Source organism: Lissotriton helveticus, chromosome 11, assembly GCF_964261635.1.
Source record: "Lissotriton helveticus chromosome 11, aLisHel1.1, whole genome shotgun sequence".
In the NCBI taxonomy this organism is placed as follows: Eukaryota; Metazoa; Chordata; class Amphibia; order Caudata; family Salamandridae; genus Lissotriton; species Lissotriton helveticus.
In genome coordinates this window covers 10999343-11023899 of record NC_136072.1, presented here as the reverse complement: position 1 = coordinate 11023899, position 24557 = coordinate 10999343, and the positions used below count along the sequence as shown (strand labels likewise).

At 42.8% G+C, this 24557-nt stretch overlaps 1 protein-coding gene across 1 annotated transcript in view; it reads left to right on the top strand.

The window, feature by feature from the left end:
* The window catches only part of LOC144791846 (putative cation-transporting ATPase 13A4), a 446251-nt gene that overhangs the window by 218312 nt on the left and 203382 nt on the right, over positions 1-24557 (top strand). Inside the window, exons 11-14 of the mRNA XM_078666631.1 lie at positions 7707-7864; positions 9898-10086; positions 11993-12054; positions 23675-23825. Of these exons, the coding sequence (XP_078522757.1) occupies positions 7707-7864; positions 9898-10086; positions 11993-12054; positions 23675-23825 (560 nt within the window). The remainder of the gene's footprint in view (positions 1-7706; positions 7865-9897; positions 10087-11992; positions 12055-23674; positions 23826-24557) is intronic.

The window sequence follows — 24557 nt, the reverse complement described above, 5'->3', positions numbered from 1 at the left end:
CAAACTATATTTGGTGTCTTTTAGGCATTTTTTCATTCGATTGTTTCCAGCACCTTTGGTGGATTCCCCTTAATACTCGCATTAGTTGCCGGTGTGCTTCTATTAATTTGTTTACTTAAATATGGATGAACATCCTGCAGCACATGACAATATTTCTCGGCTGTTGCTGGTGCGCAACCGAATGCTTAGTTATTAGGGAGCGCTGCCTCTGGCTAAATTGAGTGCAGCTTATGGATTATCGTTTCGATTTTCCTTTTTTACATGCGTTCAACCTGTCTTCCATTGCCTGAGCTGCGATTCCGACTGGGCCCTGGATTTGTGTCTCTGCAGTACGGTGTCTCCCAATGCGGATTATGACCAGCTGATGAGCCCCTTAGTGGTTCATGACTTGCTCTGTTCTGGCGGCGGGATTATGGCTTTATGGAATAATGGGATGTTGGAATGTTTTTGCAGCGGCGCATGACTTCTTGGCACGCAGTTGCATTGAATATGACCTGAGTTTTCCTCCAATGGTGATAGAGGCTCCGGTCGTTGAGGAACATGTATGTTCATTCCCACTATTGAATTGGATGGCTGAAATATTTTCAGATGAGAACAATGACTTCCTCTTGGAGGCTGTTCCTACATACTGTGCTTATACGCTGTTGGAATAAGACTCTTTGATTTTTCTACCTATCCTTTATTATTTAGTTACTGCTTTCTATGAAACAGCGAATCATTTTTTTTGCAAATTTGAACTTGACTCTGCTTTTCAGGATTGGACTCTGCGTTCGTAATTAGCCCACGTTTATATCATGTGCTTTGATCAAGGAAGGGTGCCGTGGGGCTGAGGCTTGCACTCACACTGTGTTAAGATAGCATGAGTTTATTAGAAGCTTAATTGCCATTTTTGCTTTCCTGCTCTGCTTTGCACACGACACACACTTGCGATATTGTTTAGAGAAGGCTGAGTATTTTGGTTCACATGAGATTCATTTGTTATGCTACATTTGTAGACTGCCTCGCTAGTTTAGTGTGTATAGTGGGAGCATGGAACATCAAGGTTATCTTGGACACTGTGTCTGTTATACGGAATGATCCTTGCACGTTCAAGCCATAACACATATGCAGCTGTGGTCACCTCTGATACTGGAGCGTTTAATAATGCACTGTGCAGGCATGATTACACACAGTTGGAGAACATTCGTATCCTGACAGTTTGTGCAGAACTCCATGTGATCCACTACTGCTGAGTACCAGAGGGATGGGTCCGCCCATGTAATCCTATGAGACCTTCTGTAGTTATAAACTAACCTGCTAGGTAGGGAGGGTGGAATCTAGGTATATTTTAAATCTGTTTCCCTTTAGCATTATAAGATACTTTCTCCTTTTGTATTTTATGGAATAGTAACAATGCTGACAACCTTGCTTCTGATAATATGTTTGCTTGTATTATCTAAGGTACTGCGCATGAGATTACGGCGTTAGAAAAAACATTTCATAGTTGCATGTGTCTTTATTTACTCCTTGTTTTGGACTGGTGTAAGAGTATAACAAAAGAGTGCTCTTCTTATCCACCTTATTTGAGGTAATCTAAGTTGCATGTTCTGGGTTGACTAGTCATTGGTGTTTTTGCTACAGGATGAAGAACCAATGAGTCACTGATTGCTAGTCTGTTAGAGGGTTTGGGTACTAAGGTGGGTTTTGGAACACCGTAATTCATTGGGGTCCTAGGTCTTTATGCACAGTTCTGTGTAGGAGCAGAATCGCTGCAACAGTAGTTACAACAAAAAGGCTCGATAAAGGGCTTTGAGTTCGAATCAGAATATCAAATTGAAGAATAATTGATAACCCCAGCCATGAAAGGGAGCAAGTCTACAAATTTCACTGTGACTTCGGCCTGGGTAGTTGTTACAATAAAAAGCTAGATAAAGGCCTGCACTTTGAATTTGAATTAAAGAACAATAAGTGATAGCCCCAGCCAAGAAAGGCAGCAAGTAGGTGTGTGTATGTGTGGATGATGTGTTGATTGAGCGGAAGATGAATAAGGTGAAAAATAATAAAGGCTGCAGACTTTCCACTTCTTTGTAAGGGAAGTGGGTGTTCGGTTTTCCAGTGCATATATATATATTCACTGAAAAAACCATAGGTTTCACACACGTTATTGTTAGGGATTAGCATTTTAAAAACCTTTGAAATTCACTGAAAAAATAATAGGTTTCAGCCACGTTATAGTTAGGAATTAGCATTTAAAAAACCTTAGAAATTCACTGATAAAACCATAGGTTTCAGTGGTTTCAGTGGTTAGAGGCGGCAGACCCGGCAGCTGAGATCGACCGTGGACCAGGGTTCGATTCCCCGCCTCGGCGGGTCTCGGGCTCAAAAATCCCATGGACTCGACAATTCTCGCTCTGGTGCCTACTCAACTCACGGGGTCACACTCTGCGACTCTGGGCAATAGCTTGCTTAATCTCCACTACGGCCCCTCGCGGCGGGATGCCTGGCTTTCACCTTGTGGACACCCTACCGGGGTTTCTCACAGGGGAATACCAGGACGGGTTCCCTAAGCAAGCGCCGGGACGCTTACGGGCAGCCGTGCGCTTTACAAATCCAGCACATTTCACACATGTTATAGTTAGCTGGACATTTCACTCATACAAAACCATTGAAATTCCCCTGTTATTGTTAGTTTAGCTAACTATAACTCGCGCGCCCGCAATGCACTGCTGATGATGTCACATATTACATCACTCATGACATGGTCAGTGACATCACTCATTACATCACTGATTACATTTCAAATGACATCACTGATGACTTTTTTACCCCCTTTTTCTTGTAACTCGGTTACCAAGTCACAAGATGGCTGCCAAAGCTTCCTGGTTTGAAGTTTTGGCAGCCAATCAAAAGTCAGCGCATGCCCGGCAGGAGTCGCAACTCCTTCTGGTTGCTCAGATAGCAATATATTTTTTTGTGGAATTTCTCAGGAACTACTGAACAGATTTAAACCAAGGAGCTGACCGTAGCTGGCCATTAGTTTTTAAACTTTTGTGAGGATTCATCAACCGGTCTCAAAGTTATTGGCAAATCAAAAAATGTTTTTCAGAGGAAAATACATTCTAACTATAACTACCTATTGGCGGTATATAATTACAATTTTCTACTGGAAGTCGCTGCAAGGTAGTTATAGTTAGGATGTAGTTACTACAAGAATTGAGTTTTTTCATTTTCATCTTCAGGAAATTTTAAAAACTGATACAACGCTCACTTTAGATGCTGTCTTCAAAGTTTTGGGGTGCTCCAACAAGCCGGGTCCTTAAACCAGGGGTGCTTAAAAGTGTGCTTATCCAATGTTACTTCCCATAGGAACTTTAGAAACTCTACAGCCCGAACTGCTCACTGAAATTACACCATATGTGTCAGGAAGGTAGATGTTGGTCCATGGAAGTGCCTTTTTGTGATTTGGTGTAAATCTGTTCCGTAGTTGTGGAGAGATGTATAAAAAATCCATTTGTATATATAGGGACACGGGGATCCATGACCCCTCATGATCCCGTGCTGAGATCTGATTAGCTGCTAGCACTTCAAACAAGGAAGTGTTGGCAACCATCTTGCGACTCGACTTGAAGCTGAGTCACCGAAATAACATTAAAAACAGAAAAGAGGACAGGTTGGAAACACCCTGACATACAAATCTAATCTTGCATTGAAGAAATAATTTCTTGTATGTATTCGTGCATATGCATGCATTGCCCACTTGGGCAGAATCTGTTGGATTGTATTATATTTTCTGTATATTGACTATACTTTGAAGGCAATACAGCAGTATCTGTGTTTCCATTGTGATTTTTGTAGGGAGGGCCCAAGCATTGGCATTGCTTTCTCTCTCCTAGTTGGTATCAGCAAGATTGAGGAAGGATGAGTTCGTTTGAGCAACTATTATTGTTGGCCTATTAGTCATGCATGGTAGTTACAAAACAAAAGTATGGAAATGATAACACGACACTCAGTTTATATGAAATTTCAACTTTAAATTGCATATGTTTATATTAAGTTATGTATACATTTTAAACAAATTACTCTGTATTAAGATGACCAATCCAGCTTCCATATCTATCACTTGATGTTGGGTGCAGTCCGTTTTCAATGTTCGTATTTTATTTAACATGGAAGTTGGTGGCTGGTATACTAAGACCATGAACATGGTGTAATGCCAAAATGTGTTAAAAAGTAATTAAATTAAGAAATCAGCGTACAGGAGTGTCTGACTTTTTTGTTCCATGTGAGCAGAAAAGTGTGGAAAAAAATATATACATATATATGGTATTTCTCAATCAGTCAATCAATCAGAATTTATAAACCACAGCAAATAACTTGTGAGGGTCTCATTGCGGTAGAATTACTAGTTGCTTCATGGATACATATTAACAGCCAGGCCTCGAGTCTTTTCCTGAAATCCCAAAGCAAAGAGGCAATCCTGAGGTGCAGTGGAAGGTCGTCCCAAGCGTTGGCCACCAGGTGTAAGAAGGAGAATCCTCTGCTGTTGCTTCAGTGGATCCAGAGGGGTTCTGTGAGGAAGAGGGTGGTGTATCGTAGGTGTGTGGTCAGTTGGTGGAACGTCATGCGTTTGTTTATGTATGCTGGTCCATTAATGTGCATAGCTTTATAAACGTGCTCCGCATCTTCAACTTGCATCTTTTCTGGATCGGGAGCCAGTGCATCTTCTTGATGGGTGGTGAGATGTGGGTCCTTATGGGGAGGTCAAGGAAAAGTCTTGCAATTGAGTTTTAAATTGTCTGTAGTTTTCATTGGAGGTGGGTTGTAATTCCTATGTACAGTGTGCTCCCCTATTACAGCCTGCTGGTGACGAGGGCCTGTGTGATGGTCCATCTGGTGTTGACTAGGAGTCACCTACAGATCCTACAGATCATGCATAGGGTGTTGAAGCAAGCGGATGATGCTGCTTTTGCCTGTTTCTTCATATATAGCTTGCTGTCCAAGAAGATGCTGAGGTTGAGGGCAGAGTCTGTTGGGTGGGGGATGGGCCAAGTTCAGTAGGCCGCCATGCAGTCTTTCTATGGCGAGGTGATGTTCCCAAAGATGAAAACTTCCATCTTGTCCGAGTTGAGCTTGAGACAGTTGTCCTTCATCCAGTCAGAGATGCTCCTCAAGCACCTAATTAAGCTGGCTATGGTGGTAGAGGGGTCTTCTAAGATCTAGAGAACGAGCTGGGGGTCGTTGGTGTTGGAGATGATGTTGAGTCTGTACAATCTGACACTGTTGACCTGGGTGGTCATGTACGTGTCGAAGAGGGTGGAGCTCAGGGATGATCCTTGGGGGACGATGCAGATGCTCTTCTTAGGTTCTGACGTGACAACGGGAGACAGATTTTCTGGGTTCTTCCTGTGAGGTATGAGGTAATCCATTTGAGGGCCAGGAGAGCCTGAACATCATCCGTGGCTGTAATTAGGGCTGTCTCTGTGCTCTGGTTGGCCCTGAATCCAGATTGAGAGTAGTCTGGGAGGTTCTGCTCCCAGTGTTTGGTTTGTTGCTGGTTATGTGCTCTCTCGATCTCACTTCAAATGCAATAACCCAGCCAAAAGGCTGCAGAGAGCTGTATTGGGTAAACATGAAGTATAAAATCAATAAGTGGTAGGCGATGTGGCTGTGTTGTGGACTATTAATTAAGGACTTTTAAAGGACATGTCTTCGACTGTCTTTTAAAATGGAGCAGCATTGGGAAAGTCCTCATTGATATGTAGGTGCCTGGACCACAAACGAAAAATCTAAAGCAACTCCATCTTGTTCGAGTGACGTGAATGTACTGTCATAGCACCAATGCATGCATGAGCTTTAGTAACTAACAATTAAGGGTAGTTTGCTTCAGATTGCATGGGAGGACAAGGGATTAAGATATGATGTTCTCATTCTGGAATCTGCACATAACTCAAAAGATTGTGAGAAGTGCACACTATTTAACAGAATATTATCAATGTGCCAGGAAGAAACATTTACATGAATAATTCATGTTTATCTGTTTGCTATGCCTGAGAACTTAAATGTTGAGTAAACTTCCAGTGCTGGACATGGGTGTAATTAACTGTGCTTACTTTGTTGTCAGACATCTTGCTGGAACTCCAGAAGCTCCCACATCATTCAGCTGAATAAACGTTGCTTTCAAACAACAATCCTGCTTGTGTATTTTATTTAAGGTGTGGGCGTTGATGGATACAGAGATGTTGTTTCATATATTGGATCCAGAGGAAGAAAATACCTGCTGCCTTGGTTTTTCTTTTTTACACTTCTTAGGCAGACACACAAAGCATATAATGTTTTGGTATATATAAAATGTGATTTTGATATCTATTGTGTAGTCCACACACAAAGTAGGGGGCATCATGTGATGTAAGGGACACTATTAGAGGATTCACAAATTATATTTGTAATTACTTTTTTTATTGTTTCTTTTGTGAGCAAAGTGCTTCTCTTTTTGTTTTCTGTTTTCAATATAATGTAATTTTAATTGAGTTGAATGTATATAAGAAAGATTGAAAAATGAACACAATCATGAATAACTGAAAGGTCAGTAATAAATCCATTGCATAGTCCCAGGGCGTGCAACTAGGTAGTTAGCACTACAAGAGCACCAACAATCATCTATGTACATGCTTGGAACATAAGACATATAGGGCCAGATGTAGGTAGCCAAATACCGGTCGGTAACGGCCGAATTCGGCCGTTACCGACCGGTATTTGGCTTTTGAGGTGTAGGTGGGTAGTTATTTACAGAATCGGTATATTTACCGATTCGGTAAATTTACCACTTCGGTATTTTACCGAATCGGTAAACATACCGATTCTGTAAATCCATATGTAGGTGACACTCCTAAGAGTGCCACAGGCCCTTAAGAGTCGGTATTTTACCACCCAATCCTATTGGGTGGTAAAATACCGAATTCAGGTGTGTATGCACATCTGTGCATGCACACCTGTGCAATGTGACACACAGACATGCCCTTAGGGCATGTATGTGTGCCACGTCACACAAGCCTGTACTTGGGGTGCTAGAGGGTGTCAAAGTGACACCCCCTGCACCCTTGCAGGATTCGGTATTTACCGATTCTGTAAATACCAATTCTGTATTTCCCATTGATTCCTATGGGCTTGAAGGCCCATAGGAATCAATGGGAAATACAGAATCGGTATTTACTGAATCGGTAAATACTGACTCTTACAGATTCAGTAATTTTTTACCTACATCTGCCTCCTTCCAATTTACCGACTCTTAAATATAGATTCGGTATGAGTCGGTATTTAAGAGTCGGTAAATCGGAATTACCTACATCTGGCCCATAGTCTGCTAAATATCCTAGCTCGTAATAAGGCCGTTAGTTTACTAAATATCCTATGACCTATTGGACCTGACTCCTAAGCCAAGTAGGAGCCTCCAATTTCAGCTTATTGCCCCCTTTTTATTGCCCCTTACTTTCCACACCATCATTGTGTTCCAATAGCCTTGCATTGGTTGCCTGCTTGCTTGTTGCCTGACTAATCCAAGATGCACCCTCTTTAAGCTTCATCTGATGTAGTGTTGTATGTCAGCCACAGTGTGCAGTTCTACAGATCCTGTATACATACTGTTCACTGCTGTTCACCATGGGCTTGTTATATACACTTCCTTCAGCATTTGAACTCTCATATTCTCATTGTTGCTCTATCTCCACTAGGGTTCAACACAGCAAAAGGTGATCTGGTGCGGTCCATCCTATATTCCAGGCCTGTCAACTTTAAACTACACCAAGACGTAGTCCGCTTTATCATGTGTCTTGCTGGTTTTGGCCTCTTGTCAGTGATTTACTCAATTGTGATATCCATCATAGCAGGTGTAAGTAACATTTTCATTAATTCACAGTTTTGAGAGACGTTTAATGACTTGGTGAATCCAGTTTCAAAAAGGTATGGGTAATGGTGTGTGGGAGGCACTGGTTTAGGGCTAGGGGAGTCTGAGGGGCCTAGGGCCACTGGATGAGCCTAGGGTCGGGCTTAGGCTTTGGAAGGCTGTGGGACATTGAGGCTTAGAAGAGGCCATAATGACTATGGCTCTAGGTGCTAGTCCTTCTGCCTAATGTGCTGAATTTCACTTCTTAGTGGCTTTCCCACAAACCAGGATAACTCCATGGATCAACATGGATGCGCTACAAGCACCAGTGGCCATGGAAGGACACATGGTCACTGGACACGTGTGAGGCAAGGGATTCGTCTTCATTAAAGGAAGTAGTGAGCAAGGCAGCCTGTCCGGCCCGGCAATAGTAGCACCCATTGATAGGACAAAGGCCACCATGGATGTTCTGTTGGAGCCTGATAGCTTGACAAGGCCCATGACTAAAGATTCTACTTTTTTACAATGTAATGCATGATGCAAAATATGTGTCCATACACTTCCTCGTTGTATTTAACACTTATACAAAGCAGTGAAGACTTCCAAATCAATTTATAGTTTTTAACTCAATACCAGTGTGACGCCTTATAATATAATAGTCCCATAAAAAGTGTGCCAAAGCCCTGGACCGTCAGCCCAACTGCAAAGTGTAAGCACTACTTTCAACTCAGAAAGAATACCACATACTACCTTTTTCTCCAGAGTATGAAACGTCAGTCCAATCTATTTGTCCAGTGTTCTGCTTTTAATTGAGAATTTGATTACCCAGATATAGGCTTTGCATCCCATAAAAGGCAATTACACGTTTAAAGTGGTTGAACATAATTCTATTTTGAACCTTTCCAGCCCATCTAATTTTAATATTATGAATTGCACAAATCTTTCTTCATTTGTACTGGAAATGGTCCTCATAGCTCCAGATCACTCATGAAACATATCTCTTGTTCATATGGCACACATTGAATTCTTGTTGACATACTTGTATAGTATTTCAAATTATTTCAACAGGGAAAGTGCAGATGTGAAGTGGCATTGGTCCTGGAGAGCCATAAGGGGTTGCACCACTGAATTTCCTAACAAGTCTGGTCCAAGGTTCCTGTTCCAATCTAAAGTCACAGTGTTATGCAGTTTAAACATGACATGTGCAAAATGGAAATTGGAAAACATATTTTACACTTTACCCAAAAGGACTGTTGCATTATCTTTCAGCGCCCAATTGAAATATTTAATGGTAGTCTTGGCCCATCTGCCTCAGTGCTATCTATGTACAGATAGTCAATATTCTTCCTGACTCAGCCCACGCATGTGTGCTCTTACTCTTACCTCAGATGTCTGTAGCAGCTGATGTTATTTTATTGGGCACTACAGGTTGCATCTCAAAAGCATTTACAAAATCATTACAGTCAGTGATACCTTATTAAGGGGTCTCACACCACATCAGAGGTCCAAACCAATGGTCCACAAGGGGAAATATTAAGTTGCTGTTAAATAGAGACCCCAGAGACCTTAGTGGTTGGTTACTGGAGGTGTGGGTAGAATTAGCCAACAAAACTGTTCACTAACAGTTAAAGACAAGTGACTGGAGATCAGGACTTATGAGTGTCCACACTTGAAAGAATCTGTTCTTCGAATCCAGTCTGAATGCAACACAGTAAGTGCACATAGACTGAGTAAGGGCCATCTTTGTTTTCTTGAGTGAAAAGGAAGGCATGTCTGAAATGTGCGGTGTCTGGTGCTGGTGACAGTGTCTGCAGGGTGGTCCTGAACAACCACCTGTGAATGTAGTACATACAGAGCCAATACAGTTTATGTGTACATGGTCTTCTAAAAACAATACCATTCTATTGACTTAAAGATGTAACATAAATTAATATGGTAGAATTTTACATTGCAATTAGCAGTGTTAAGCACACTAAACATTCTAACTATAAAGGTCTTTGTTTGTGTTTGCTTACAATGTGGTGTCCTTCTCCCACCAGAAATCCGCTGAGGAAATGATAATGTTGACGTTCGTCATGATGACCACAGCAGTGCCACCCTCCCTCTTGGCTGCTTTAGCGGTGGGTGTCATGTACGCCCAAAAAAGGCTGAAGAATAAGGGCATCTTCTGCTTCAGCCCTCAGAGGATAAACTTATGGGGACAAGTGAATATTGTCTGCTTCGACAAGGTAAATGCAGCTTTTAACTTGCATGCACCTGTTTACAATCATGTGGGCTTTTGTATATATTCATAGGTTGAGCTGTAACCTGTAGTAGAACATTGGAATGCTGGGAGTTCCATTGAAAACAATGGAGTGCTCCAGGCTTATAATGGCTGGTATAAGCCCGGAGCTCCAACATTCCAATGTTTCTTTGTTCACAGATCTGGCTGTGAACAAAGGCTTCAAGGACCTTAAGGGGATTCCAATCCCCTCATGCTCCCATAAGGCTGTGTTCTTTTTTGTTAGAACATTCTACCCTCTAGTGGCAGAATGTTCTAATAGCCTTATAGCCCTTCGTAGCTGGGCTATACCGGCTATTAAAGTCCCTCTCCCTTGTTAAAAGCCCTCGCCTTCGGCTGGGGGCCTTTAACGCTGGAGAGGGCCTTTAATAGCTGGCATAGCCTTCTCCAGCGGGCTATAAGGCTGCAATAATCAGGTCGGGGTTCAGATTTGTATGGAGGGACTGGGATAATGAACACTTACCACTCGAGTTTGGCACAGGTTTATCCCACAAACAAGAAATTTCAAATTGATTCGTCTAATCTATGACAGTGCGGCCAGCTCAGCTGAAGCAGAGCTAAATGCCAATGTCCCTATCTGTGCAATGGCTCTCTCAGTCATTATGACCACCTGGTGGGGCATTCTGTACCAGGAAATCCAAAGGAAATCTGCTGAATGCCCTACCTGTAAAGAGACTGGTCAGCAGTTGTGGGGAAAGTAGAGAACTGGAGAGGTGGCCATGGGCTTATTCTGTACATTAGCTGTCAATGAAAAGGAGTGCTTGTTTGTTGTTTCTTTATCCCTTGAGAAAACCAATTTCCAACTCTTTCATAGTGAAATTTTCACCATTAGTGCTGTGTGTGCACGTGGAGCAGAGACTAAGGGCCTGATTATGAGTCTGGTGGTGCACGGACCGGCAGACTCATGGGGCATGGCGGTGGCGGCCTCCCGATCTTCTTATTAGGAGTCCGACTGCCACAGCTGCCAGAGAACCGCTGTTCCCTGGTGGTGATGCAGCAGTCAGGACGCAGTAATATGTTTGCTGGCACTGCAGTGGTCCTGCCAAGAATATTACAAGTTTCCTCACCGCCGACAGTGTCTTGGTGGTTTCTCCTCTATGAACACCGTGGCAGAGTGGAAATAAAGCGGGCCCTGCAGGACTCCCTGTGCCTCCTCTACATGTGGATGCACACAGGTGTTGCACAACATGTCCCCCTCCTGTGTGCATGTGCCACACTTCCTGCACAGCATGGACTTTTCAATCCATGCCGTGCAGGAACTGTTTTTACCATTTCCATTGAGGTGCCCATATTCTGAGGCACCGCCGTGGGAACGTCAAAAACTAGCCTGCCAGACAGGAGGAAACTCCTTACCTGGAGGGCCGTCTGACCACTGCTTTGATGGTGCTGCGGTGGGGCGGCACGGCGCTGCACCGCCAAAGTCGTAATCAGGCACTAAGTTGGTGGTAACTCCAAACCTATTTGCAGGGAAATCAGAGTTGTTGATGCACTTAAAAAAATCTGTAGGGAATATGGGGTCTCATTGTGTAAATGAGTGACTTGTATCCTTCGACATTTGTTATTTCCTGGAACAGAACGTTCTGGCACTAACTGAAAGTATGATCCTCTTTTATCTGCTACTCAGTATCTAAACCAAGATTTAGTTGTTGGCCGTAAAAGGCAAACACAATCCAAAATTATTGTGTTGTATGGTTTATGTAGATCTAGGCAGAATGCATGGGAGGGGCTGCATGGCACTTACCTGCATGGTACTTATCTGCATGGTAACATCCTGCAGGATGCCTAGAATCTTCCTCATGTGACACTTTCTGGAAGAGGAGAAATTAGTAATATTATTTCATATTCTCCAACAGACAGGAACCTTAACAGAAGATGGCCTGGATCTGTGGGGACTTGTACCGTCAGGAGAAAACAGGTGCTGTTGGTCACTACCTGAATGGACATTCTTGTATTGTTTTGTGAAGATGTGGTCTGTGTCTTAAAGAACAGAAATTGAAATGTCAATTACTTGAATTAAAATGTATTTTCTATCATCTGTAAATTCTATATTAACATGCAGTGAAAAGAATATCTATAGATATAATTTGCACAGCTAAGACCTCAAAATTAGGCGTTGGAGATAAATTCTGCTCTGCAGGCAGAGTAGAAGGAATTTAGCCCACTCCATATTACACTTCTAGTGCAGGTTTCAACAAAAAAAACTCTTATAATTGCAGGGTTCTCGAAAAACTCTTATAATCATTGTGTGTGTGTTTTTTCTCACACGTGGCTCACCAACCAATTGGCATCGCATAGCGTGATGTTCAGACGCTAGTAAGGCACCTGGCCAGATTTTCTCAACACTGGTGTTGCAAACATTTGCAATGAAATAGCTGCCACTTAAGTACAAAATCTACTCAAGTGGCAGCAAAGAAGCAGTGCTCTCTGGTTCACTGTACAGTGCCATTCACACTGATTTTGCGGTGTGGGCCAAGCTCCCAGCACCAAAAATCAGCACGACATGCCAATTCCACCAGTTTACAGGACACCACGGAATCTCGTGGAGTTTTCTTCTAAGTGAAAATTAGCGAGTTCTTCCCACCCTCACTCATAATAAACCACAATTTAAGAAGAGGAACTGAAGCCCTTTTTTACCATTCTTCCAGAGCCTAACTGCCTTTATACTGTTTCATGTTTCATATTTCATGTCCTTTCTCTCATTTAAGACAATCTTAAAAGTAGCTTAAATCGGAAGTGATAGTCTTAAGCCACGATGAATAGACTTAAGTTTCTTACAAGCAAAGATAAAACTTTTTTCAAACACTGCTGGGTTTTCTAACTGAAAACTGCCTCAAGGCAGTCTATCAAAGAAGAACAGGCATAAGCCTGTTTAAAGACATTATGAAGACTGTTTAAAGACAGAATAACATCTTTTGGAAATTTCACTCACTTTTGTACCTTAAGGCCATCCTTGAATGCCTAAGTTAATTAAGAGTGGCACTCACAGCCTAGAAGTAAGTCCTATAGGAGTAGATGTATGCATTTTCTTAGGAGGCAGGTGGAAAGAGGATGAATTTCAAACAAAACCAAGCCGTAGAGGTCTTATCTGGTTGGTCCTACACAGACTCAAATACACATGTCTGTGGGAGGTATGTGTGACTTAAATACAGACACCTGGAACAAAAGCACCTTTCCATTTTCATTGAAATTTTGCTGTGCAATTCATTGGGATGTTTACAGCGAAGAGTTTGGTGCCATAAAACTAATGGTAAAAGTAACATTAAGTACACATGTATGTTTTTACTTCTCCTTAAATTGCCATCCCAAGGACAAAGACAACATGGTGGTGTACAGTCTAGAGAAAGATAATGAATAACATAAATGTTGCAAAAGAAAAATGTACAGACATATTGTGATTCAAATAATTATACATAGCTACAGAGATCAGCGACTGTTCAGTAGAGGAAAGAGGACAGCTGTGAAATGACAGTGAGGTATCGGGTTCTGTCAGGCCTACATACTCTGCAAAAACTCTCGAACACCATAGAATAGAAGTTGGCACGGAAACTGAAAATGCAAAAGACAAGTTTATTAGGACCCCATGGGGTGGTGGTACATTCCTACAGCACCCTTCGGCAATGCAAGAAGTATCACACCGAACATCGGTGCGCGACCTCTTTTATACAGTTTAACGGCAATAAAAAGGTAGGCGGTATACATTTGAACAGTTTTAGTTACATATAAGGAAATTTTTGGAACATAGCCAGCATGTGGGAGGTGCTTAATACCACTGGTCAGTTGGGGGAACATTCCTAAGGAGTGACCACTCGGTAGTCCAAAGATCGTGTGTACGCATGCGCAAGACTGACCATCGCTAAAAATAGCCTGTTGCTGGGCAGGGTAAAGGTTCATTGGCATGGAGGAAGGACGAAAGGGCACGCTGACCACGAGGCCGCATGTTCATACAAAATGGAAGCCACCAAATACAAAATGGCCCCCGCACGTTTAGGTCAAGTTAACAGAAAAGCTCGTGTAGCTGAGCTAAACGCTAACTCAGGTACTGCCAAATTACGACAGATGGCCCTTTTAGCGTTTAGCTGAAGCTACCTCATAATGGAAGTAATCCGGATGTTCATCGTCATTATCGATCATCATAATTTGCATTACTTCAGCATTACTCATCTGTACATTTTTAGCAATAGTTCTTTTGGATGGGATACAGGCTGTAATACATACAGAACATAAAGTAGGGCCACATTGAATACATAAACAACAGAAGAAGAATATCCCAATAATCACGCATAGAACCGTTAACAGTTTCCAACCCCATGTACTAAGCAGAGTCCAAAACCAACCAGAAAAAGTCCATGTACCATTGTCAGTATGAATTTCAGCAGCAATTTTGTGCAATTTAGAGATGGCATCATACACAGATGGTGAATTATCAGGGACGTAAACACAACAACTACTCCCGATGATGCGGCATGCACCCCCACGATCAGCTAACACTACGTCCAGAACCATCCGGTTCTGAAGCGTAACAATTCTTGTAATCTGGAGTTCTTCAGTTATATTCCCTAAAGCAGAGGCAGTTTCATTAGCAACAGCTTCCACAACACGTGTTAGCCGTCTAATTTTCCTGCTGTTTAAAGCAGCACCGACAAAAGAGAACAAACCTAAATTAAAATCCACATATTGTTGTAGTGAGGTGTCAGTTTGGTCGACGTTATCAATGTCCAATGTTCTCTTAACTCTATTCATTATAAAATCGTGATACAATACAAAATCATTATGGTACATAGGCGGGGCAATAAACACAGGGGGTAATACAAAAGATATGTAACATGTGCCTAACCATCCAAGAGGAAGACGATGATAACCTTTATTACCGCAAATAAAGTAAGTGTTTCGTGAGGCCACAAATGAAATACCATTGGGTGTATCAAAGGTGAGAGTAATATTGCATTCACTCCTCCCTACCGGAATTGTTCCTTTATTTCTAATACAAAGATCTGCTTTTGTATCAATAACTGTAATCACATGTAAACTAGACATATTTATAAGTCTCTGGTTGGTGAAGATACGAGGTGTAGATACATTGTCCGGTCGATATTCTTCCCATTCAAATTTAGTTCCTTCTGCTTGTGGATAGCCATCTCGATCATTGTAACAGACCTTATTCAACCGAAAAAGTAGTCCACCTTTTGTTGGCCATCTTAATGTAAAGAGAAGTGTGTACCAAGCATTACACGAACCATTGTGAGAAAAAGGAAGAGGAATAAGTGGAGTTCCTCCTTTCTTCTGATGTCCAGGCAACATACCACATACCCAACAATTGGAGGTATTTGTCATATTGTGTGTGTGATGCAAAATTTGAATGAAACTATTATTCAAATAAGTCTGTCTATGTCTCTCTTCATGATAGGGCAAAGTAAAATGGAAATGTTCAGATGGAATCGGAGTGGTAGGCAGTAAATAGTCCCGTGCAGGAAACAGTCTTTCTATAGTCCAAGCTATTACTGCTATTACCACTATTGTCGTAACAAAAAGAACCGCACCCAGAATTCTTCTGTTTCTCAATGTCATAGGTGCCATAGTACAAAGAACAAAGTCTCAAAAAACCAAACTAAAAAAATAAAAATATAGTGCTGAGAACTGAGGCTGCCGCTGATTTCTTCTCCGAGATTCAAGACGGGTGTCGCTACACTGGACAGAACTGATCCCCCCCCCTTGATATTCCCGGCTTCCGTTTTCACAAACCTCGGAACGGTTACTAACCAGTCACGAAAAATACAAGAATATTATTTCCTTGGCCGCAGATTGTACTTCACTCCACCAGAAACAGTGTGGTCCGGGAAGGCTCCCTCCGACTCGTGAGGCGTAACAGCTGGGCTCTTCTCCGCGTCCAAGATGTCTCGGTAGTCAGACAGCACAGTAGGGTTCACCAGATCCGGAGAGACACCTCGGCAGTGCGTTGAATGTATCCACCGCTTCTTATTCGTGACGCGCACAGCCGTTCGCGTTGCCAGCAGCACTTGTTCAGGGCCACGCCACCTCGGCTCCAAACTGCTGGATCTCTCAAACACTCGAATCATGACATAATCGCCAGGACGAAGATTGTGAGCCTCTCCAATGGAATTGTCGGGGAGCGCTTCTCGAACCTGTTGGTGAATAGAAAGTAAATCATTTGTTAATCGTGCCAAATAATCGTTCATCATTATACAAGGCACATCATGTATCAAACGAGGCTTTGGAACTCCCCAGATATTCATGGGCCTTCCGAACACCACTTCATAGGGTGTGAGGCCAGATCGGGAATGTGGCACTGATCTAATAGACAGTAATGCCAATGGCAAAGCGTTCGGCCATTTCAAAGACGTGGATGCCACGATATTCGCTAACTTCAGCTTTAGAGTCGCATTGTACCTCTCTACCAGACCTGCTGACTGCGGATGGAATACAGCATGACATTTTTGCCTTATTGCCAATCCTTTCAGGACATGCTCCACTACTTTCCCAACGAAATAAGGACCATTATCATTCCACAAAAATTTACAAACACCATAACGTGGGAAGTACTCTTTGAGTAACACCTTAGCTGTTGTCAATGCTGTGTTATCCTTCGTGGGGTAGGCTTCAATCCATTTACTGAAAGCACACACCACCACCAGGACATACTTGAGGTTATTTCAGCGCTCCAGCTGGATGTAATCCATTTGCAGTACTTCGAATGGTGCAGTAGGTGGAACGAACCCTCCTTTAGGAGTATAGGTCCCTTTAGCATGATTGTACTGTAGGCATATCAGACAGGTCTGCACTACTCTCCTAGCCGTGCTGGTAATCTCAGGATGCTCCCAAACTCATGTAAGCAATTTAGTAATTGCAAGAGCTCCAATATGTGCCAGCCCATGCGTCATTTGAACCATTGCTTGCAAGTAAGCAGCAGGTAATTTCCATTTTTTCATGTCTTTGCTTCTCCAACAACCCTCATCATCCAATACCCCTTCTACTGCCCAGTTTGCTAGTTCTGCTTCAGACGCTGACTTCTGTATGTCTAGAATTTCTTCTCTAGCATCATGCCATCGCTCAGCTTGTGATCTCACCACATATAGAGGGGAGTCATTTTGCGACATAGCAGTCTCTCTCGCTATGCGATCTGCAAAAGCGTTTCCTTGCCCTATTTTGTCTGTCACTTTCTTATGTGCACTACATTTTATTATCGCAACCTTCTTTGGACATAATAGTGCATTCAGGAGGTCACATACCAACTCTCCGTACATGATGTGTGTTCCGTGTGAGGTCATAAACCCTTGTTTCCTCCAGAGTAGGCCAAAATCGTGCACTACTCCAAAGGCGTAACGACTATCAGTATAGATATTCACACATTGACCAGCACTTAACTCACATGCTTTCGTTAAGGCTATCAATTCAGCTGCTTGGGCAGATTTTTGCGGTATTCGTGCTGTTTCTACCACTGTTTTGAGTGTCGTGATCGCATAGGCTGCGGAAGCCGTACCATCTGGCAATTTCACACACGATCCATCAACCCACAGTTCCCCATCTACATCTGGAAGTGGCGTGTCCTGTAAATCGACACGACCCTTTGTTTGTTCGTCAGTCAGAAAAACACAATCATGTTGTTCTTCCTCCTGGGTCTCAGTAACAGGATATGGCAATAAAGTAGCAGGGTTCAAAGTGGCGCACCTCTTTAATGTAATGTGTGGCGCCAACAGTGTTAACTCATATCCCGTTAAACAGGCACTGGTTAAATGCTGCGTTTTCGTTTGGTTCAATAGCGCATCTACTGCATGAGGAACTAACACCAGCAATTTGTGTGATAAAACTATTCCCTCACTCTGCCGTATAGCTACTGCTGTTGCTGCAACTGCTCGGAGGCATCCAGGCAGTCCTCGAGCCACAGGATCGAGTACTGCTGAAAAATATGCACAAGGTCTCTGTTTATCTCCGTGTAATTGTACTAAGACTGACAATGCGCATCCATCCTTCTCGTGTACATACAGTGTAAAGAGCTTTGTATAATCTGGTGTACCTAACACTGGTGCAGAACAAAGAGCTTGTCTCAATTGTTCAAAAGCACTCTGACATTCATCCGTCCATTCAAGGGGAGTTGGTGGAGTTTTAGACAGCAATGCTAACAAAGGTTTTACAATGTACGAAAATCCTAGTATCCATTGCCTACAAAAGGATGTCAAACCTATGAAAGCGCGAACATCCTTCTGCGTGCAAGGGACTGGTGTATCTAATATTGCTTGAATTCGATCTGATGTTAATACACGTCCCTCCTTAGACAAAAGATGACCGAGGTAGGTCACCTTTGGTCTACAATATTGTAGCTTCTTTCGCGAAACCTTGTGATTGTGTTCAGCAAGGAAAGAAAGCAGGGAGAGTGTACTCTCTTCACATTGCTCCTGTGTATCTGCCGCGAGCAAAATGTCGTCGACATATTGGATAAGCGCCACCCCAGACTGCAAATCAAAGGAATCAAGCTGTCTTTTCAAAGCCTGGCTGTAAATGCTAGGACATTCTGTGTAACCTTGAGGAACTCGACAAAATCTATAAGATTTATTATTTAATGTAAACCCGAACAAATATCGGCTATCAGAATGAATGGGGATCGAAAAGAAAGCGTTTTTCAAATCGATCACCGTAAATGTAGTAGATGTGGGTGGAACCAAAGTAAGTAATGTGGTAATGTCGGACACTACGGGATACTGGGGTACAACTATCTTATTAATTTCCCTCAAATCAATAATAAAACGATAGATCTTAGTATCTGTATCCTTCTTTAAGATCGGAAGAATTGGACTGTTGCAAACATTGTAGGGAACTTCCTCCACCACCCCTGCCGTTATCAAGTCATTCACAATATGTGTCAAAGCTATTTCGCCTTCTCTAGAGATTTTGTACTGAGGAACACGAGGTAAAATCGCTCCCTCCTTCACAGTAATGTGCACAGGAGGAATAATCATTTGACCCACATCAGTATCAGAAGTAGCCCATAACGTGCTTGGAAGGAAAGCTGATGCATCGGCCTCTTGCATGAGGCACGATCTCTCAATTTCTGGATAGTTCTCATTCAAAATAACCCGCACCCCTTCAGAGGCACAGCGTATTGTTGCACAAAAATGCTTTAGCATATCAAGTCCCATAATATTGTCTGGTGTGTTTGGAGATAATAGAAACGGACATGGGGCAATGAATTTATCAACATGAAATGTAAGGGGTTGAGACAATGGGCTTAGAGAAGGTGTTCCATCGAACCCTATTGCTGTAATTGTTTCGCCAGACAGGGGAGCCCTTGGAACCAAGTGTTTGGACAAAGCACTACGAGTAGCTCCTGTGTCAACCAGAAACTGATCAGTAGAACCCAAAACATGTGCTGATATATATGGACCCCTTTGATCGACTGGTACCTCAACCGATTCCACACCCCATCCTACGCAATCCTATGCATATCTATTGTCCTGAGACTCAGTATTCTCTCCTTCAGCTATCTGATATTGATTCCGCCGATCAAAAGTATTATGTTCAACCTGACCACGACCCCTCTCTTCAAACCTACCACGATCATTCGCTCCACCTCTCGGTCCTGAATAACTATTCCGTAACCTTCCACTTCCTCGACCCCTCTGACTACGCTGTGCACGAAGTACCAGACAATCTGCAATCCAATGTCAAAACTGCTTACAGTATGCACACTGATCCTCAGAAATGTCGGAACGAGGGGGAGACGTAACGTACGATCCTCGTCTACCCTTATCATTCCCTCTCGATTGCGTAGCATGAACCTGTGCCAACATCACCTTCGTCTTTAAGTCCTTCGCTTTCTTATCACTACTTTCTTTAGCCTCTAATTCCTGTCGTTCATAATACTGAGCCATAGTTAATAAAGAAGCGGGTGTTGCAGTGGTCCATGAACTTTCGCTAGCCTTTAATCGTTTTGCAATCTCCGGTAGGAGATTAGCCACATACTTATCTACAAACAAATGCCTGCCCGTGTCCTCTGTTAATAATTGACCACTGTAATCATGGAATGCTTCCTCAAAACGTGAAAAGAAATCAGAAACCGATTCGTCCGACTTCTGCTTACAAGACGCCAATACTGTCCAATCAATTTTCTTAGGGGGGACAAGCGTTTTTAATTTATTTAAGATAGCCGTCGGTAAATCTAAAATCAATTGACACGGTTTACATGCAGGTTCCCTCTCTACATCAGCTCTAGTTATGTCCTTCCACTCTGCACCTAATATCGCTCGGTCGTCAAACTTACGAATCGCCCATATCAGGAGGCAATATCAAACCAAAGAAAAGATCAATATCAACTAATGTCATAATGCACGAAGAAATAGCGCCCTCCACACCTTCATAGAAAGCTGCTGGATTTTTACGGGGGTCAGGCAAAGCATTCTTAAGTGCCATAACATCTGCTCTATTCCATGGCGTATAAACCCAATTATACACAAAATAGCCCTTTGCATCTTTAGACGTCTTATCATCATCCGTACCATCCCCTTTAGGAGGGATATACAAAGGAGCAGCTTCCCGCATAGGCATAACATTAACCGCAACATTCTTATCTGATCCATAGATAGGGCACTCTCTGGAATTTCCCGTCGATCCAGACGCTGATGGATCCGATGCCTTTTTCGCCGCTCGCAATCGTGTCGCCTCATCTCGTAGCTGAATCAAACGCTGGAAAAATTCATCCGCATCTGAAAGAGCAAAAACACCTTTACGGAAATTCTCACGACCAACTGATATATCTTTAGGTTCCAACTCAGGAGATTGTTTCCTAAACCGGTCAACAACTTCACCTGCAAAATGATCTAAAAAATACAATCGTTCCTTGTCAGACCACTTACTCATAAGATCATCAACCCCTGAAACAGTTATAGCATTGATATTAAGTTTACGAGCAACTGAACGCAATTCCGTCATACGATCAGTAGGTAACCTGGTACGCTGTTTATCCTGACTATCCTCGTCCGAGTCTTCATCCGGAGCCGTGGGCTGAACATATGGAGGCGGGCAACGATCTAACAATGAAAAATCATCTAATTCATTAGTAAGGACAGGATAAAGAAGACGTTGAATAGGAAACTGACCATTAACTTGTAAATTACGTTCTCTGCTCTCTTTTTCTTTCTGTTCCTGCAATTCCTTCTCCTGTAGCTGTAAAGCTTTATCCCGAGCAGCCTTGCGCTGCTCTTTGTCCGCCAAGGCTTCTTCACGCTTCATTCGTTCGCGCACCGCTTTCTCCCACATACGCACACAATCAAACATGTCCTGTCTAGACCTGCGCTGAAACAAACATTGTTCCACAAACTGAACCTTTTTTAAATCAAATGACCCATGTAGTGGCCATTGTAACTCACGATCAATTTTGGTATACTTATGCCATAATGTGCTATACATAATGGGAGAAAGGCCAAATTTAATGTACATCTTGCGATTAGGAGTCCCCTCTGGGGGAGCCGGCTGGGATTCATTTAATCGATAATTGGTACCATTTCCAAAGCAGCACATTCCTCGTAGTGTGCTGAGAACAGGCATGTTCAAAAATATCACGGAAACGCGATATTACAACAAATGGCACTTAGATGTACTTTACGCACGGTGTGTCCTTCAAACAAATTCAAAATCAGAGAAATATCCCTACATGCCTGCCTATGTGAGGTGCACTCCACATATAATTCAAATCATAGGTCCAAACGTTAGCTAACTCATACAAATTCAAATTCAAATTCAAATTCAAAAAGCCACAGTAAGTGTCAGTAGACTACCTTACCAAACATAAGCTTACCAAGTATTTTCAAAAGTGTCCAGATTCCAACTGCCAAGTTCTGTAGCCGAATCAGCCAAAACAGGCACTACACGACAGGCCAAACGATCAGGATCTCAGTCGAAGACCGGCGCCACCTGGAAGGTCATATCAGAAGGAAAGGAAAAAACACCATGGGTGCCAAGACTTGGGTCACTCAGTGGCAGCGTACGCGTCCATAGCGAGTTTCCAGTCCTCCGTCGCGACCTCTCCTTCGGGCATCCGAGTCACCGATGAGTCCCTTCGTGGTCGCCAATTTGAGGTATCGGGTTCTGTCAGGCCTACATACTCTGCAAAAACTCTCGAACACCATAGAATAGAAGTTGGCACGGAAACTGAAAATGCAAAAGACAAGTTTATTAGAACCCTATGGGGTGGTGGTACATTCCTACAGCACCATTCGGCAATGCAAGAAGTATCACACCGAACATCGGTGCGCCACCTCTTTTATACGGTTTAACGGCAATAAAAAGGTAGGCGGTATACATTTGAACAGTTTTAGGTACATATAAGGACATTTTTGGAACATAGCCAGCATGTGGGAGGGGCTTAATACCACTGGTCAGTTGGGGGAACATTCCTAAGGAGTGACCACTCGTTAGTCCAAAGATCGTGTGTACGCATGCGCGAGACTGACCATCACTAAAATAGCCTGTTGCTGGGCAGGGTAAAGGTTCATTGGCATGGAGGAAGGACGAAAGGGCACGCTGACCACGAGGCCGCATGTTCATACAAAATGGAAGCCACCAAATACAAAATGGCCCCCGCACGTTTAGGTCAAGTTAACAGAAAAGCTCGTGAAGCTGAGCTAAACGCTAACTCAGATACTGCCAAATTACGACAACAGAACTGGCCCGGAAATGCATTCTGATGGTGGGAGGAAGCCCCACACTATAAAGGATGCTGCAGAAACTCTGAGTAGAGAGCTCCACATGGGAATACCCAGGCACAGGTGATCCAAGCTTGTGATAAGTCTGTACACTCTGCCATCTTCAGCTTTCTGCGTGGTTGCCCCATGACAAGTGCGTTGTACGTCATGCGTGAAAGCTAGAAGGTTATCACAAAGAGCAAGGTAGCCATTGTTGTGAAAAGAAAATTGGTGTGATGTGGTCAAGTGAGGAGAACCAGTGAAAAGGTAGTCTGAGAGTAGATCATGCCTTTTAGAGAAGGAAATAATGATAGACGGAGGACAGAAAGAAGAGTGACACTGTTTGGCATTGAGGAGATTAGGACATATACAGTGGAACCATTGTCAGATGATGGTGGCAAAAAGTTTAAGATTCCACAACGGGAAAGCTGAGATAAACATGTAGCAATCAGTATACTCGTGTGTAGTATGATGTTCAGAGTCAAGTCAAGAGATGTAGAAATATATAGTAGTGCCTCAAAAAAGCTGAGTAGATGCAGAAGAGACTTGTAGAGAGGAAGAGATGAGAAGCAACTAGTTTACAAGGGTTAAGCTTTGAAAAATGGAGGGCATCCCATCATCAGTGATGGAGAGTCAAACTCTCTGGTGTTAGATATCAGTGTGAGATGACACCTAGACACAGGGAGATATTATTCCATACTGGTGGACAGAAGCACCTTTGTTAAGTCACTAGGATGCCACCCACCTTCATTCACATGTTGATGCTGTATGTTTTATTCTTTTACAACAATATCAATAACCCTACTAACAGGCAAGCATGAGTCCTCACTGTTGTTTCTATTTCAGTTTCCAAACTGTTCACAGGTTCAGCTCTGGTGAAGCCTTACCCTGGGGTCCGCTCTTGGGAGCCCTTGCTAGCTGCCACTCACTGATGGTCATCGATGGGAAACTTCAAGGAGATCCACTGGACCTCAAGATGTTTAAAGGCACCTATTGGGTAACTCATCCTTGCATTGTTCATACTCACCATCACAAGGATATCAAAGAGTCAGACCATACAAACCTCACATGTAAATAGTACTACCTCTTACAGTAGCCCTTTTATTCCTATCTACAGGGCATCTGTGCCTACAACTGGTTGAAGATTTGTAAATCCTGCCCTGGTCACTCACCTGACATCTCTCCAAGATCAATGCAGTAGTTAAAATGAAGTTGGTTAATAATCGTTCCCATTTTATAAGCGACGTGAGTTTGTGGTGTGCTGAATAAATTGTCATTATTATCCAATAAGGCATACACCACCTCTGCAGTTTAGATTCTGAATTATGAAACATCTCCTACAAGAAGACACAACATTGAACTAGCTGAAGAACAATTATTTTGTATTGTTTTGAAGACCTTCACTGAATAGTACCTCGCTGATCCCCCACATTATGAGTGTGCTGCCAAGGCAGAGACATGTTCTTCCCCAAAGTGGCTTCTGTGTCTGTGACAGGAGCTGCATTAGGAAAAATTTGAAAAAAGGAACAGTCGTTGCAGGTTCATCTTTGAAAAAAACCATAACTAATGTTCCTCTTGTATCAAACGTTTTCTTCCATTGTGTGGAGGACACTAGATGAATGTTCCTGTCCAAGGTAGCCTTGGTTTACATGGCAGACCCAAACAAGAACAGTGCTACTGGAAATGAGCTGTTGGAGTAGCCACCTTTTCCTGCACTCTACGTGAGGAG